This window comes from Astyanax mexicanus, unplaced genomic scaffold, assembly GCF_023375975.1.
Source record: "Astyanax mexicanus isolate ESR-SI-001 unplaced genomic scaffold, AstMex3_surface scaffold_48, whole genome shotgun sequence".
NCBI classification, from domain to species: domain Eukaryota; kingdom Metazoa; phylum Chordata; class Actinopteri; order Characiformes; family Acestrorhamphidae; genus Astyanax; species Astyanax mexicanus.
The window spans coordinates 351,791-370,847 of NW_026040058.1; the positions used below are offsets into that span (position 1 = coordinate 351,791).

Sequence of the window (19,057 nt, forward strand, 5' to 3'; positions counted from 1 at the left end):
CGCAGTGGGTGAGGTCGCCTTTGGCCTGGACGGATCTCGTGTTCTCGCTATAACTAAGTCAGGTAGCATGCTCAGAAATGCAGTGGTGATCGCTCTCAGCTCCGCTAAGTTTTCCTGGGCTACTTTAAAGCTATGCTTAGCTTTGGGGTTTTTTAGCAAGCTAACCCGATTCACTTCTGCTTCAGCCTGATTAGATATGTCGTCTAATTCCCTCTTCATATGATTAATGCAGTTTCTTAGACATATTCTATCCCCCGTGTGTTTTTTGGCCCATGTGTCAAATCTCCTGATCACCCTTTTCTGTACTACATCTCGCTGGTTTAAATCCAAAACCCCCTCTCTAACTCCTTGAGCTATTTTCTGTTCAATCGGTTTCCATTCCCAGGTCCCCACACCGTAAATGGCATCTAGCTCTTTAACCACATTTCTACTACTAGCCATGTTGTGTGCAAGGTGCTGATCAAGGGTGGATCTCACCTGAATGGGTCTTCGTTCTACTTCTCTCTCAAATGCGTTTCATTAACACCGTAAGGTTTCCACGCATGAGGCTTTTCGAACCGTCTCCTCACAGTTTTCTGCCTCCTCTGCCCCCCTTTGCAGCAGCCGCTGCACTCCGCGCTCCTCGTGCGGTATGGAACTGAGAAAAAAGTTCAGCGTTAGACTCCGGTGTGCTCTAAGTTTTACTTCAATCAAGAAAAGCAGTATCACCTTAAGATAAAACCACAATATATTTTGTTTCTGAATTACCGCAACTGTTCTCCGCTTACAATTCTACTTTATTTGCTTATCCTCAGACAAATCAAAATCGCCAATAGAACCTTAGGTCCTGTCTCAATCCCAGCAATCTATGTGACGACCTAAATGCACTTCGGAATTAGCTGTCAGATAGTAGACGTCCCATAACCAACAATAAACTGAACCATACGTATTTCGAACTGTAGAATCAGTAAACAACCTTATTTTATCTAATCCGAAGCGTTTAATTACCAAGCAAGCTGAGCACAGATACCTTCAGTAAAGAAACGTGCCTCAAACCGGGTCAGTGGCTTTCAAACAGCTCTCCAATAAATCAATTATGTTTTATTTATTAGAAAAAGTTCAGTCCAGTCTGTACAATTATTTTCAATATGGAATCCAGCTAAAGATTGTAGTTTAGCCAATCAAACTATTTTCGGGACGCATTAAACAGTTAGCGAGTTAAAAAGTATATATTTTATGCAATATGCACAACAAAAGGTTACAGTTACGAGCTGAAAAACAATTGTCTGCACACCGCCAATAGCCCGTCAATTTACACGTTATATACTAACAACAACAAAAAAATAAATTCCAAACCCGGCAGGGAAATATGGGCTGGATATATTAAGTAGCAGGCTAGTTAAAAAAGCACATTACCACAAAGCAAGTAGTCAAACAGAGCTAGAAAGTTATTATAGTTCGACAGGATATAGCAAGTAATTCACTAAATATACACCAAGAAGCAAATTAGAAACAGAGCAAGCAGTAAATTAAACAACACTAATAATTTTCGTGCAGAGTAAATTGCAAAACCAGTCATATAATATAGTATTATACCAACAATGATATAGCCAGCTTGGCAAGGATGTTTAAATGTGTAGAGATGGCGAACAACAGGTATGCTTAAAGCGATATCCTGGCAATGAACATGTCTCTCAGATGCTATTAATCAGAGTCAGAGTCTGCCATAAAATGAATTGGGGAGAATGGTGGGCTCAGAACAGACTGGATATGACCCGCCACTTGCACAGTTTGATATTCGCCGAAAACCAACAAACCTCCGCCAGGTGCTGTCACGGCAGAAAATATCTTTATCATAAACAGTGCTGCATCGCTCTGCTGTACACGTGTAGAGTGAATTATTCTACTGGTTGGGCATAGCATCAAGTTTGCCGTAATTATCATACGCTGCTGATCATTACAAACCGGCACTGTGTAATCTGCAGCCAACTGTTGTTGTTCTGGCCCTGTCGTAACTGGAGTTCCGAAGATACCCGAATTTCTCACCTCTGGTCTAAAAACGTCCTGTGAGCCGATTATCCACACCCATTCTTCAATCGTTATTTACATCTGTATTAATAACAAATCATTAATCTACGGGAAGACAGCCCCCAGCCTCCTGCTCGGGAAGGCCCACCTGTTATCCAATGCTCTACTACCCTCTAATGTGCACAGAAATACCTAGCAGTTACATCCACAGTATCAAACAATAACTCTTATTTAAACAACTTGTAAAACTTCGTAGTAGGCACAGCATCTACTATTTTTTACCAAATTTCTTGAGCAGGAACAGCATCTGCTTTTTTTTTTTTTTTTATTAACCGAATTAAATACAGTGAAGTAGGGACAGCATCTACTCGAGCAGGTACAGCATCTGCTCTTGTTTACGAGTGGATCAATCTCGAGGTGAGTCTCTCACCTGGCCTTTATCCGAACTTCTCGTCAGAAGCCGGGGGGACACGCCAGCTTCCAATCCTTAACCCTTGAGTAGGAACAGCCTCTACTCTTTTTTATTTACGAGTGGATCAATCTCGAGGTGAACCTTTCACCTGGCCTTTATCCGTACTTCTCGTCAGAAGCCGGGGGGACACGCCAGCTTCCAATCCTTAAAACCTGAGTAGGAACAGCCTCTACTCTTTTTTTTTTAACCCTGGAGTAGGAACAGCCTCTACTCTTATTTAAAATACCTTGGTATGCTTCCTGCCCCCCTCCGGACAGCAGCCAGACCGCTGCTCCACTCAAATTTGAAATAACCAATATGCAGAATTTGATTAAACCGGCTCTGCTTACCTGTTTTGTGAAGTTCGGCTGTGAGTGGATCAGTGCCGGATGCTGTCCTCTGCCAGACTCCTCGACGTCGGGGTCACCAAATTGTTGTAAAAAGAAAATGAAAGATGGGTCACCCCCATCCACCATCCGGGGTACAACTCCCCTGCGTGTTCGTTTTGATGGAGAGAGTCGCAGACAGGTGGAGTGAAGTTGAAAGCAAATCAAGTATTTATTACAAAGTACTGAGCTCAGGAGAACCAATACATATGAGACAGTTAGCAGCCATCAAACAGTAAAAAGTTCTGACCCCCTCTGATCTGACTCCATGTTTATACCCCAAATGACGTGAAACCTGTTGATGAGGCGTTGCTAAAATCATCTCATGTTAGCATGCATAATTTCACGTGTTAGTAATCCGTTTCAAGTGTCTGACCGGATCACTAGTGTTTGGCCTTGACTGTGTCCAGCCAGACAGTGTGACATTGTTTCAGGAATTGGACAGTGCCGCCCTCCCTATGTGCGCGCGTCCTCCTCCCGCTTTGGTAGGTGAAGGACTTTACACGCACAGAGAGAAAGGCCGCCCCGTTCATCCCGAAGTCTCCTTTGTATCAATTCAGTTCGTACAGAGTGTACCAGTCGATGATTGATGACCGTTAGTTAGGGTCATGCAGCGACCGAGATGCCTTAAGCATGAGCTACACAAGTCACACAATAGATTTCATATGTTATATGCTAATATGTTAATACACGTGGTTAGTACGCCATACAATAGAATAGTGTTAGTTACATGCCTGATCAAGCAGTGTTTTACTATATGTGTAAAGAATATATATATTGTGATTATTGGTTAATCTTCTATATAAATGCGTATAAAATACAATGTGAGTATTATAAATGCATATAAAATACAATGTGAGTATTGGTTAATCTTCTATATAAATGCATATAAAATACAAGGTTTCACACAATGATTATGTAATTATAGATGCTAAAGTTAAGTAATCATAATTGAAAGATATTTGTCAAAACACCCAAGGTATAATAAACGGTTACTCTTCACTAACTAACACACATTTAACCTAGCTAATTAACACACACATTTAACCTAGTTAACTAACACACATATAACCTAACTCACTAAAACACATTTAACCTAACTCACTAAAACACATTTAACCTAGTTAACTAACACACATATAACCTAACTCACTAAAACACATTTAACCTAACTCACTAAAACACATTTAACCTAGTTAACTAACACACATTTAACCTAACTCACTAAAACACATTTAACCTAACTCACTAAAACACATTTAACCTAGTTAACTAACACACATTTAACCTAACTCACTAACACACATTTAACCTAACTCACTAAAACACATATAACCTAACTCACTAAAACACATATAACCTAACTCACTAAAACACATATAACCTAACTCACTAAAACACATTTAACCTAACTCACTAACACACATTTAACCTAACTCACTAAAACACATTTAACCTAACTCACTAACACACATTTAACCTAACTCACTAACACACATTTAACCTAACTCACTAACACACATTTAACCTAACTCACTAAAACACATTTAACCTAACTCACTAAAACACATTTAACCTAGCTCTCTCTCTCTCTCTCTCTCTCTCACACACACACACACACACACACACACACATTTAACCAAGCTAACTAACACACACTCACTTAACCAAGCTAACACACACACATTTAACCTAATTAACTAACACACATTTAACCAAGCTAACTAACACACACAAATACAAACACACGCACGTAACCTAGCTAACACACACACATTTAACCTAATTAACTAACACACATTTAACCAAGCTAACTAACACACACAAATACAAACACACGCACGTAACCTAGCTAACACACACACATTTAACCTAGATAACTAACACACACCCACACAACCAATTCAGGCCGTAATTTCAGGCGGAAATTGGTCAAAATAGGCTTGGAGCTTGACTATTGAAGAGTAACTGTTTATTTTACCTTGGGTGTATTGACAAATATCTTTCAGTTATGATTACTTATCTTAGTATCTATATTTACATAATCATTGTGTGAAACCTTGTATTCTATATGCATAACCAATACTCACATTGTATTTGATCATTTGTATTACTCACAGTGTATTTTACACGCATTTATATAAAAGATTAACCAATACTCACAATATATTATTTACACACATAGATAAACATTGTTTGATCAGGCATGTGACTAACACATCTATTATGACAAATTAACCCACACGATACATAAGGCATTTACTAACACATAGGATTTAGTATATGGCGGACTAACCACGCGTTATTAACACATTAACATATAACATATGAAATTTATTCTTGAAGCATTCGTTCACTGCATGACCCTAATTAATGGCCATCAATCATTGACTGGTACACTCTGTATGAACTCGACTGATACACTGTATGAACTAAATTGATACAGAGGAGGCTCTTAGACAAAGCAACCTTCTCTGTGTGTGGGTGCCTCCCTGAAACCTGCAGCTGCTTCAAAGCGGGGGGTGACGCACACTCACACAGATAATGCCACAATGTCCAATTCTGGAAGAACACAGTCAAGGCCAAACAGCAGTGATCCGGTCAGACACGTGAAACGGATTACTAACACGTGAAATTACGCATGCTAACATGAGATGATTTTAGCAACGCCTCATCAACAGGCTTTACGTCATTTTGGGTATAAACATGGAGTCAGATCAGAGGGGGTCAGAACTTATGCTGGGACGGCTGTTAGACGGTCTTTCATGTGTGGGTTCTCCTGAATATTCAGCACTTTGTAATAAATACCTGGTTTGCTTTCAGCTTCACTCCACCTGTCTGACTCTCTCTATCAAACGAACACGCAGGGGAGTTGTACCCCGGACGAGAGGTGGGGGTAGCCCACCTTTCATTTTCTTTTCTACAACACTAACTAACACACATTTAACCTAGCTAACACACACACACACACACACACACGTAATCTAGCTAACTAACACACATTTAACCTAGCTAACTAACACACACACACATTTAATGTAGCTAACTAACACACACACACACACACACGTAACCTAGCTAAGTAACACACATTTAACCTAGCTAACTAACACACACACACACATTTAACCTAGCTAACTAACACACATTTAACCTAACTAACACACACAAACATTTAACCTAGCTAACTAACACACATTTAACCTAACTAACACACACAAACATTTAACCTAGCTAACTAACACACATTTAACCTAGCTAACTAACACACATTTAACCTAACTAACACACACAAACATTTAACCTAGCTAACTAACACACATTTAACCTAGCTAACTAACACACATTTAACCTAACTAACACACACAAACATTTAACCTAGCTAACTAACACACATTTAACCTAACTAACACACACAAACATTTAACCTAGCTAACTAACTCACATTTAACCTAGCTAACACTAACTCACATCCTAAAGCTGTTTAACAACACACAATGTGTCCTCGTCTGATCCGGGGGTAAAATAAGCTGGAAAAGAACTAAATTAATCACTGTTTTTAATAACAGATGGGTGTGTTTGTGCTGGTTAGTGTTTGTAGATGCTGTGGTTTTATAGGATATGTGGATTATGAATATAGTTTACTCCAGTCTGTAGTTCATACCTTCACAACACCAGAATGCAGCTGCTGTCAGTTCAGTGCTAACTAGGCTAACAGACTGCTGGTGTTAATCTGTTTGCCTCTCAGACGCTGACTTTACGTGTACCGTTCTGCTGTACAGCGTTTCCAAAGTGAAAACTCTCCAGATAATGGACTTTATTTGTAGACAAACAGCTAAAGTTACTCAGTCAGCCGCAGACTGAAGCTGCTGGGGGTTCAGGGTAAACTGTTAAACTGGAATCCTGATCAGGGATGCGTTTTGTGTTAACGTTATGGCGGGGTTATAGTTCAGCTTTAGCTGTGGACTGGAAAAGTGGATCGGCAGCGCCCGCCCGATATCCGATTCGTCGGATTACGTCAATATCGGCCCAGATACCGATATTGTATCGGATCGGTCCCATCTCTAATCAGATGCCCCATCCTCTGCTCCATCTCCACAGTGATCAAATATCAGGTCACAACATATTTAACATTGCTCAAACTTCACATAAGTTTAGGAACTTATGTCAGTCAGTATAGGAACTTCAATTTTAGGAATGTTCCTATACTGAGGTTTGGGCCTCCTTGGGCTAATTCATGCTTGTACACGGAATCGCTGCTTGCTTCTATATTCTTACAATTTATTTTTATACAATGCAATAAAAAACAGAAACAGCAGACATTCCACACATCTGACATATAGAAATGATAATTTATCAGTATCACATGGGTTTACATTATTTTTAAACACTTAATATTTGCACAATTTTAAATAAACATAAAAGTGAACAACACATTCTTAATTTCTTGTCACAACTATTCCACAACTTATGAAATATACATTGATTCCTTTCATTCGTCTTTGCTCCTATTTATTTAACATACTTATACTTATACGTTTATAATTGCTCTCTCTAATTTCAAATAACTTCTAAATGCAGGTAGGAAGTCCATTATTTTGTGCTTTGTACAACCCCAAATGGAAAATGTTACGGCAGTATGAAAGGCACAAATGAAAATTAAGTACAGCGTCAACTTCTCTTAGCTCTCAGATATCTGGGATGGACCATCACAAGGTGTTAGTTTATATTGTGGTCAGACTAATCAGTATTTTGCATCATTTTTGGAATATGTATTATAAATAAAAAAGACAATTCAGATTTTAGCAACAAGACCAAAACTCAGGTTCTGTCACGGTATGTGGGCAGTTCAGTATACATCTGTGATGCAGCTTTAATATAGAAAAGCATATTAAGATCTTAGATCAACAAGCACTGCCATCAGGACCACATCTTTTACAAGGACATCTATGCCGTTTTCAACAATCAAATCAAATCAAATCAAATTCATTTGTATAGCGCTTTTTACAACTGGTGTTGGCACAAAGCAGCTTTACAGAAACATGATCACAAGACAAAGAGTCAGGCAAAAGATTAAACATAGAATATACATAATACAGAACCCCCAGTGAGCACGGAGGCAAGGAAAAACTCCCTCAGAGCTGCAGGAGGAGGAAGAAACCTTGGGAGGACCAAGACTCACATTTAAGGGGGGACCATCCTACCACTGGTCAAATGGCTTTTAAATTAATTTAAAAAAGTCTTTCATACATCCACATAGTGTTATATATATTCAGGAGTATAGCAGCTCCACTAATGGCTTATAGAGTAAGATGGATGATGAGCAGCTGATCTGTGGTGGGTGGTGGATTGAGAAGAGCTGACTTCAGAAACTTCCAGTCTGGCCAGACAGAGGACATGAGAGCCTGAGGGTCCAACATCCATCGGTATCGGGTCAGACAGGTGGGCAGAATAAAAAACATTATCAGAGTGTGGCTAATGACTCCGGCAGATCTAAATAAAACAGCCTAACTAAAGGCAGAGAGCCAGAAGGTAACATAGACACGGAGGCTCCCTGAAACACCGGCATCCACCCACTCCACCGTCCACAAACCTGAGTGAACGTGTGCAGTGGGAGAACAGCAGCACCAGCATCTCAGTTTACCCACAATTCCCTCTGTCCATGAACCCCTGAATCTGCAGCCTTATCTAAAGGGAAAAACATTAATTACCAAAAGCTAAACTAAACAAGTAAGTTTTCAGTCTAGACTTAAAGATCGAGACTGTGTCTGAGTCCCGAACATATTCGGGGAGATTATTCCAGAGTTGAGGCGCTTTATAAGAGAAAGCTCTTCCTCCTGCAGAGCTCCTCTGAATTTTAGGAACTACTAAGAAACCAGCACCCTGAGATCTAAGTAATCACGGTGGTTCATAATAGGAGATGAGGTCTCGTAAATACTCCGGAGCGAGCCCGTGTAGGGCTTTATACGTTAACAGGAGAATTTTATAGTCTATGCGGAATTTGACTGGAAGCCAATGCAGTGCTGATAGGACTGGACTAATATGCTCAAATTTTCTTGTTTTAGTAAGGACCCTGGCTGCAGCATTTTGAACTAGCTGAAGTTTATTTAAGTTACTGCAGGAACATCCAGACAGTAGCACATTACAATAATCTAGCCTTGAGGTAATGAAGGCATGTACTCATTTTTCTGCGTCATGCAGTGATAGGGCATTTCTTAGCTTGGCAATATTACGGAGGTGTAGAAAAGCTGTTCTAGTAACATTAGATATGTGTTTATCGAATGCTAGATCTGAATCTATAATAACGCCAAGGTTTTTAGCTGCTGAACCAGGGGTGACTGAGAAGTCAGCCAGATTTAACATTAAGTCTGATAATTTATTTCTAGCAGCTTTGGGGCCTAATAGGAGAACTTCTGTTTTATCACTATTTAATAGGAGGAAGTTGTACAACATCCATGATTTTACATCTTCTACACAATCCTCGATTTTCTTTAATCTCATTCTGTCATCAGGTTTGGCTGATATGAAGAGCTGAGTGTCATCCGCATAACAATGAAAATTCACATCATGTTTTCTAATAACTTTGCCCAGTGGGAGCATATATAATGTAAATAATAACGGTCCTAATATAGAGCCTTGTGGAATTCCATATCTTACCTTAGTATAACTGGAAGACATATCATTTAACCTCACAAACTGATAGCGATCGGTTAAGTACGATTTAAACCATGCTAAGGCAGTTCCGGTTACACCGACCATGTTCTCTAATCTTTCTAAAAGGATAGTATGATCTATTGTATCAAAGGCTGCGCTCAGATCGAGAAGTACCAGTAGGGAAACACAGCCTTGGTCGGCGGCTAAAAGTAGATCGTTTGTTATTCTAACTAAAGCTGTCTCAGTGCTATGATGAGGCCTAAATCCACATTGAAATTTTTCATAGATCTGTTTTTTTGCAGGTAAGAGCAAAGTTGTTGGGCTACAGCTTTTTCTAAAATCTTAGAAATAAACTGTAAGTTTGAAATAGGTCTATAGTTAGACAGTACACTAGGATAAAGATTTTGTTTCTTGATCAGCTGTTTTTAAGGCTTTGGGTACATGGCCCAGGGCGAGCGATGAGTTTACTATCATTAACAGAGGTTTAATTATATCTGGCAGTACCAGTTTTAGTAATTTTGTGGGAACTGCATCAAGTGTGCAGGTTGTGCTGTTTGAAGAGGAGATAATTTTCTCTAGTTCTAGCTGTGGAAGTGGGTTAAACACTTCCAACCTAACTTCAGTAACAGGGTTTTGTTCTAGATCAGCCAGACCAGATGTCAGAGAGGATGTGCTATTTATCTGTTTAATTTTATCCCAAATGTTTTCAATTTTACTATCGAAGAAGTCCATAAAAGTGTTGCTGGTGTGAATGGCTGGAATCTGAGGTTCAGTACCTGCCTGGTTTTTAGTTAATTTGGAAATAACACTAAAGAGAACTCTAGGATTATTTTTATTTATCTCGATCTGTGAGGCCAGATACGCTGAGCGGGCTTTATTAAGTTATTTTCTATATTTAACAAGACGGTCTTTCCACACAGAGTGAAACACTTCCAGTTTAGTTGATCGATATTTACGCTCTAAATTTCGTACTAACTGCTTTAAGGTACGAGTTTGATCATTGTACCACGGTGCAAGCTTTTTCTGTCTCTCTTTTTTATGTTTAAGGGGAGCTACAACATCTAAGGTAGAGCGAAAGGTATTTTCTAAACCTTCGGTTAGTTTGTCTAGTTCTACAGGAGAATATATTAGAGTTGATAAATCAGGAAGCTTATCTGTAAATTGTTGGGCTGTAAAAGATGTTATTGAGCGTTTCATAGAGTAGCTAGGGGATGTACGTATATTATGACTGAGATGTAATTTAAATGAAATAAGGTAATGATCTGAAATTGCGGAGGTTTGAGAACGAATATTCAGGTTATCTATGCTCACACCCAGGGTCAGGGTCCTGTTATATTTTGAATAATACCAACTGAGTCTTAAATCGATGTGAATGCCTTTTTTAATGGATCATCCAACTTTTCGAAATGAATGTTGAAGTCTCCAACTATAATCACTTTATCATTACTTACTGCTAAGTCTGTGACAAAATCACTAAATTATTTAAAAAATTCTAGATAGGGCCCTGGTGGTCTGTAGATATTAATTAAAGAAAATTCATTCTTTTTTGTAACTGGATTGATTATACTGGTGTAAAGAAGCTCAAAAGAAGTAAAATTATCATAGTGTTTCTGAACCACAAGCTGCCCACATTACAAAGAAGAAGGTACGGGTTTGCATACATATGAAAAAATGCACAACAGTGATCTGAGATGGTGACATCAAAAACTTCACATATGTTAATAGAGAAACGTTGTGATATGAAAAAAAGACAAGTGGGGTCCCAATATGTTCAAATATCCTATCAAATATCCTACCAATATCTTGGATTTTGAATTTTTTTAAACAATTGTTTATATTTATTGTTTTTTTTTGTTTTGTTTTTTAATGATGAACCATTGTACACCTACTTATATAGAATCATATATTAATAAATTGTCATTCAATCCTTGTAATTGACTTGAAAAATGCATGTTGTTATATATTGGTAATCTTGAACTATGATTTAAGAGTCTTAAATAACATTTTACTCTTTATGCACACTTGTCTCTTGTTTAATGAACAGGGAGGAAATGGATTCCCAAATTGCAAAGACCACTCAAAGTCTCACCAAAGCTGAAGACATGAGAAACCAAACTCAGCTCATCATGCAGCCCTACGCCAACTGGGAGGAATACCTGACTCCTGCACCACTCTCTATAGCCATACTGGGAGAACTGGTCTTCATCTCCTCCAAAACAGATTTCTCTATAAATAAAAACCCACCAAAGGACGGCTACAAGCACATCAGATACCCAGATTCATTCCGCGCCTGTCTCATGCAGGTGTGTAACTCTGGCTGGTGTGCTTTTAATGAAGCCCACAAGAACATGGATCAGATTCGGCTCCACACCATGAACGTCCCGAACTACATGAAGACCGCTGTGAAGATTCTGTTCCAGGGAAATGATGAAGTTGTTCAAGCTCATCTTCCTGACCAGCTGGAGAACATTCGTGTCATTGCAGATGACTGTCTTAAACTGTCTGCATCAACAGAGAAGCGTTTCACTGATGTTATCAATATTATCCAGGAGCTGCTGGAAGCCTGTGTAAATGCAGAGCACTTTTATGGAGAAGAGCTGGAAGAAATCAAGAAAAAACTGGAGGAAAACAAAATAAAAAAAAAATCATCAGAAGAAGCTGTTAAACGCTCTGAGAAGATAGCTAAAGCCATGGAGGAGGAAATGAAGGAAGCACAAGAGAGCTACAAAGCAGCAATGGATTCTCTACCCAGTGGATGGGACATGGTGGCTATGGATCTTGTTGCAGCTTTCACTGAAAGTATGTCAACTGCAGTGACAGGAATGACATCTTTAGAGTCTCAGCCCATGATAAAAACAAAAACTACTCCAGACACATGCAGTGATACACAAGGTAACATCACATCTGCAGATGAAGTGGATAAAATAAACATCTTTTGCAAGTCTGCAGAAATCCTGGCCTGTGCTGAGATATTTCAGAAGTTTGTGCATGACTCCACCATTGACTGGAAGATTCTGTATGATCAGAAGAAGAAAACTCCCAATACAGATTATTTGAAGGGGCAGTTCACAAGAATCAACAGCAATTTAGAAAAAATCCCAGAATGTACACCAAAGAAGCGTGTCCAAGGAATATGTGAAGAGGGCATTGACATCTGTGATGAACTGGCAAAATATGCACCAGTGGGGAAATGTGAAGAAGCTAAAACAAAGCAGCTGATCCAGAAAATCAGAAAACTGACTGATTCAGCTCGAGCTTTTGACTCCAAGAGCAAAGATGTTACAAAATCTCCTTCTCTGACTCCAAAACCACCAATGATGAGTAAAGAAGAGAGTCAATCTGAGAAGAAAAGTGCTTCAGAAAGGGCATCAGAGAATGCCAGATTCCGCATAGAGCAGAGCCGAGCTCAGTTGAAGGAAACCAGAGGATCCTATGAGAAGAGTGTTGAGAACATGGAGAAGAACCAAAAGGAACTGACTGAAATCCTGATCAGCATGAGAAACTGTGAAGTCAAAGAGATAGACTTCAACACCACCATAAAGATGCTGGTAAAAGGGATGGATGCGATGGGGAGGGTGAAGGAGCAGTGGGAAAAGATGGTGCGGTTCTTTTCCATGGTGTCCAACATTGTGAAAACCAGTCTGACCAGAACTCTCAAAGATTTCGTGTCCACATCTGAGAAGACTCAATCTCTCTCCTACAACTCAAAACTCTTCTCAAAAGATCTGCTCTACAATCAAGCCTTTCAGGCCACTAACATCGCCAGCCTCGTCCACATGATCTCAGCAACCTACACTGACGTCTCTGAGAAGTATCTGATGGATCGGGTCAGCTCACTGGGAAAACTTTTGACCATGGATAAGGAAAATCCAGAGTTTGAACAGGAACGTCGTCAGCTTCAGGACTCCTGTGATGAAGCTCAGAAAGCCATTTTGCGTCTCGTCCTGAAAAATAAGGAAGAGTTTGAAAGAAAGACCAACGCAAGACTGGAGAAGATCGATAAAGAGCTGCTGGCTATTCTTCCTGAAGCTGCTCCAGAAGAGATGAAGAGTATTCAAGCAGCTGTTAAGAGTGGATTCACAGAGGAAGAAGAAGATGATTATGCCTGAGGTTTATGTGGAAAAGGCATCCTGATTTAATTTTTAAAATTACACGGATACTGATGATGGCTTTTTTGCTTTGGCGTTTCACACATTAATTTTGCTTAAATACATAATTTTCTTTGCTAATGTCCACCATCTCGGTTTTTCCTATCATTGTTTATCTTTATAATTAATTATTTTTCAAATTTACAATTGTTAACTACCTATATCAGGTATTGGAAATTTAGAACTGAAAGTTGACAAGAAAAATAATTAATTAATAAATATAATTAATCTGTATACATAAACTGTTAATGGTCCTGTTAAATTTACAAATGCAGATTTCACTGTCAATCCCTCTGTTTGCTTTTTAATCATGATAAATAAACGGCTGTGCATGTTTAAAGAATATGTCTCCTCTTTCCAGCTTTAGCCTGAACTGAGTTTAAGTATGGAGTTTTGTGTTTTCACTACCAGAACAGACACACGTTGCACTTTCACTTTCATCTTTAATGATTTTATTTATTTCACTTCAATGTACTTCTGTACAAATACTAAAGAGCAGCCTCTGAGAGATCCACAAGATGGCAGCATATCATACACGAATAATGACATTTCATGCTGATGGATTCACTGTTCAACATCTGTTCTGAATGCAGTTCCCCGACCAGCAACATCAGTACTGTGATTTGATATTACACTTTGTTACGACCCGGTCTAGGTTCAGGCCATAACAGAAAATAAGAGTGGGCTCTCTCCCCAGACCATCTGCCAGACCAAACACCAGACACTGAAAATGAATTAAATAACAATTTTATTGAAAAAAATTGAGGGAATATGACTTCAGGAGTGAGCATAGGCCAAAATAACAAATAAAACCAACTAACAAACAAAGACAACTAACTGAATCTGCAAAATAAAGAAAACAAAATACATAAACTACCCTGACTCCCTGTCACCAAAACAGAAATACAAAATGGAGGTGCCGGGTTGGTCTGAGCAGGAAGTTGTTCCAGGTCAGGTAAGGGTGGAGCCCTGAACGTCTCCCCCAGGTCAGGTTTCCTCTTTCCCTTTTATAGACTGCGCCCCTGGTGGCCAATCATGGTCCTGCAACTAAAAACTAAACACAAACAGCACAGAGGACACACAAAGAAAAACCAATACGACCAGAGGTCGTAACACCCCCACCCTTAAAACAAACATTCTATGTTTGACACACTTAAATTTTTTACATAAAAAAAAATCACAAATACAAAAACAAACAAAAAAAACAATCACATGATAAAACAGAATTCAATCTCAAAGACAGATTTGAACACATATCCACAGGCAGGAGTCTAAGTATCCCTTGCAACTAATGAACAAAGTGAGCTTTGGAATATAAACTAAACTAGTCTCCCCTAGGGCAAAAGGAGCACACCACAAACAAAAAAATAAATAAATCAACACACAAAATGTCAGACTAACTGACCAAATCAGATCTACACATACATGCATCAGCAAAACTGACCAAATCAGATCTACTTCCACTGAAGAGAGATCCTACATAGACAAATGTCAGGAAAAAAAAACTGACCAAGCCAGATCTCCTTCCACCTGAAGGAAGATCCTACAACCCTTTTTGCCACTGCAAAGAAGGCGATCAAGCCCTAACAAAACAAATAAATAATGCTAATGCTACAAACAGCAAAACCGAATGAAGTACTGTCATGCAGGGGTGTCCTGTACACCAGAGCCTTTAGAACAATGAACTAGGTTTAGGCAAAGGGTTGTTCAAAACCATTTTCCTAAAACAAAACAGCAAAACCAAATGTACTTAATGAAAACTGGCAAGTGATACCACAACTTTACCTAAGTAATTGCTAAACACAAAGAACAAAATACTAGAACACTGGTCAAGTGGCATCTTCACACAGTTGCCTGAGAATTTTCAAGAACAAGAGCAATTTTGTCCAGTAGTATTCCCTAAAAGCACATTAACCTAACATAACAAAAAGGGTACTCATATCACCAATCAAAATGTTTAGCTGGCAGTTTTCACCAAAATTCATATTAAATAGTTTGCCAAATGCTAATAAGCTATAACCGAAAGAGTAGAGCATTTCACTAATGGAGGAGAAACTTAACTCCCAGCCAGGTGCAACTCTGCAGGTAAATGTGCCAGCAACCACAAATGACCACAAATGAGCAGACAACACAACTGCAACATTTAATATTTGCCATAATACCATGTCAAGCACCCATAGAACCACCAGTCTTCTGCATTCAAAAGCCTCAAACAGCAACAGCTCAGGATCTATGCATTTGGGAAATCTTAACTTCACCACCATTGGTCTCCACCACTAAAGGAAGAACTGACTCCCCTTTTGCAACACCTGTGTCCACTGTATTGGGCCTGTAAGCAGGATCTGTGTCCTGCACCTAAAACAGAGTCTGAAATCTCCTCCTTCAAACAAAAATGCAAACTTAATCAGCTAAAATGGGAGGGCAATAAAAATTACTAAGACCAAATTTTTTAAAGATCACAAAATTCTCACCACACACCTCCCCCACCAATATAAAACTGCCGGCAAAACACACACTAAAGAAATACCTACCTGGACAAAATAAGCAGAGGACGAGCCCCCATTCTGTTACGACCCGGTCTAGGGTCAGGCTGTAACAGAAAATGAGAGTGGGCTCTCTCCCCAGACCATCTGCCAGACCAAACACCAGACACTGAAAATGAATTAAATAAGAAAGATTTTATTGAAAAAAATTGAGGGAATATGACTTCAGGAGTGAGCATAGGCCAAACTAAGAAACAAAGACAACTAACTGAACCTGCAAAATAAAGAAAACAAAATACATAAACTACCCTGACTCCCTGTCACCAAAACAGGAGAAAACGGTAGCAAAACAAAATGGCACTCACCCCCTACTTTACCCAAACACAAATGTATATTGAAGCAAAAACTAAAGCAACACAGAATACAAAATGGAGGTGCCGGGTTGGTCTGAGCAGGAAGTTTTTCCAGGTCAGGAAAGGGGAGGAGCCCTGAACGGCTCCACCAGGTCAGGTTTCTTCTTTCCTTTTTATAGACTGCACCCCTGGTGGCCAATCATGGTCCTGCAACTAAAAACTAAACACAAACAGCACAGAGGACACACAAAGAAGAACCAATACGACCAGAGGTCGTAACACACTTAAAGCTTATTAATAATACGATTTTTTTAAATAATATGATTTTGTTCACATAAACTGTGTTTAGTAAATTGTCTCAACATAAGCATGATTATATCTATATAAAATGTAAAGGAAGCATTATATAAGCAGTAATTGTTCCTAATCACCATATGATTGTTCAAAACTAAAATCACATCTTAACAGACCACATTATCCCAATGTTATCACCCAGATATACGTATACCTCACAGTGCTGTTTGAACACTAGCCAAATGGTGTACATATGATGTTGGTGGCCATTGATTAAAATCTCATTTAACAGGTAACAGTGTATCCCAGGTTAGGCAAGCAACATTTATTTATATGACACATTTCCACAAACAAGTGCAATTCAACATACTTTACATAAATAAAACATATATTTCCTTCCCAAAAATACAGGGAAACACCAGAATTTTAACTTATTCATTAAACTGTACTGACTTTTCTATACACGTGTGGTTCAGCAATATAAGTGCCTGTGAGAGGAATCGGCTAGAGAGGGTCGTGCATACTGCTTCAAAATCAATGAGTGAACTTCCATCTGATCAATATTCACTGCCTGGCCAAAAAAAGTTGCCACCAAAAAAAGGTCACACTCACTAATATTTGGTTGGACCGCCTTTACCTTTGATTGCGGCACGCATTCACATTGTTTTGATAAGCTTCTGCAATGTTACAAGATTTATTTAAATCCAGTGTTGCATTATTTTTTTACCAAGATCTTGTATTGATGATGGTAGAGTCTGACCGCTGCACAAAGTCTTCTCCAGCACATCCCAAAGATTCCTGATGAGGTTAAGGTCTGGACTCTTTGGTGGCCAATCCATGCGTGAAAATGATGTTGTTAAATGTTAGCATAAGAGTAGCAGTTAGCAGGAAGTTTTTTTTTCTTTGTTAAAACTGTACACACAAGGATCACATTCCTTAAGCATCCTAAACTGTGTGAGAAGATGAAACAGAAGAAAAGAGTGGGAGGAAAGATCTTCTGGCCTGTGTACTACTTTACTCCATGTAAGCAAGCATGCGCTGGCTATCTGAGGAGAGTTTTCCAGCACTCAGACAGTTTATTGTGTCCTAGTTCATTTACACTGTTCTCAGAACAGCCGAACAGCAGTGAAGCTTTCTGCCACGCAATGTCACATTCTACTCACAGCTCTTTTTGTCGATGAAAACATCCTGACCTTCCTGATTCCTGAAAAATACAAACAACCTCTAAAGCCTTGTGTCATTATGACAATTAAAAAGAGAGCAAAGTTCATAAAGCTAAATTATTAAGTGAAGAGTAAAAATAATATATGTATATACATGTATAAAACCATTAAGAATAAGAGTGTGAAGCTGTGGTTATCTCCAATCACACCCTTCAGGGTAAAATAAGGATGCTGCCCATGAAGGCATCATGTGCTGCCTACTGAATAGGACAGTCCTTTTCTCTGGAGTGTGCAAATGCTGCCTAAAAGTAGTAAGGTGAGCAGGAGAAGTCCAAATAAAATTAAAACCAAATGTGCAATATGGTGTGTTTAATTGGATCAGGATAATACCTAGGGTTGCCAACTGTCCCGTAAAATACGGAATCGTCCCGTATTTGAGCAGTAAAATATGTGTTCCGTATTGAATTGATCCGGGATGCGCTTTGTCCCGTATTTTTGAGGTTAGTCATTAAGGCGGGTGATTTGTTTCAGAAACACCGCTGCGGCGCTGCCCCCCTCCGCTGAAGAACAGCCACCCCTTCTAAACAGAGTCTGCGACTCTCATTGGTCATGACATGGAGACTCACAGCCAATCAGAAGCGCAGCCTCTGTTCATGATTGGCTGTTCTCTCTTACATAAAAATATTTCTGTTATGAACAGCATATTTCTGAACGAAACATACAGTACGGTGCAGAAGTGTTTATTACCTTGTATCCTTCCCCTGAACAACTATGTTGAACAATCATTTGAGAGTTGTTTTGATGAGCCCATGATGCCACTCTTGAGAGGAGATTCAAATAGGAGAATAACTTGCAATTGGCCACCTTAAATACCTTTTCTCATGATTGGATACACCTGGCTATGAAGTTCAAAGCTCAATGAGGTTACCAAACCAATTTTGTGCTTCAGTAAGTCAGTAAAAAGTAGTTAAGAGTATTCAAATCAATAAAATGATAAGGGTGCCCATACTTTTGCACCGGTCAAATTTTGGTTTAATGCATATTGCACATTTTCTGTTAGTACAATAAACCTCATTTCAATCCTGAAATATTACTGTGTCCATCAGTTATTAGATATA

General features: G+C 39.1%; 1 protein-coding gene across 2 annotated transcripts in view; it reads left to right on the forward strand.

Annotated features, from left to right (window-relative positions):
- Positions 1-13,968, forward strand: part of LOC111189751 (uncharacterized) — a 29,035-nt gene extending 15,067 nt beyond the window's left edge. For both annotated transcript variants that reach the window (XM_049473961.1, XM_049473959.1), the window contains exon 2: positions 11,543-13,968. In XM_049473961.1, coding sequence (XP_049329918.1) covers positions 11,550-13,607 — 2,058 coding nt within the window. In that variant the 5' untranslated portion in view covers positions 11,543-11,549 and the 3' untranslated portion in view covers positions 13,608-13,968. The remainder of the gene's footprint in view (positions 1-11,542) is intronic.
- The last annotated feature ends 5,089 nt before the right edge of the window (positions 13,969-19,057 follow it).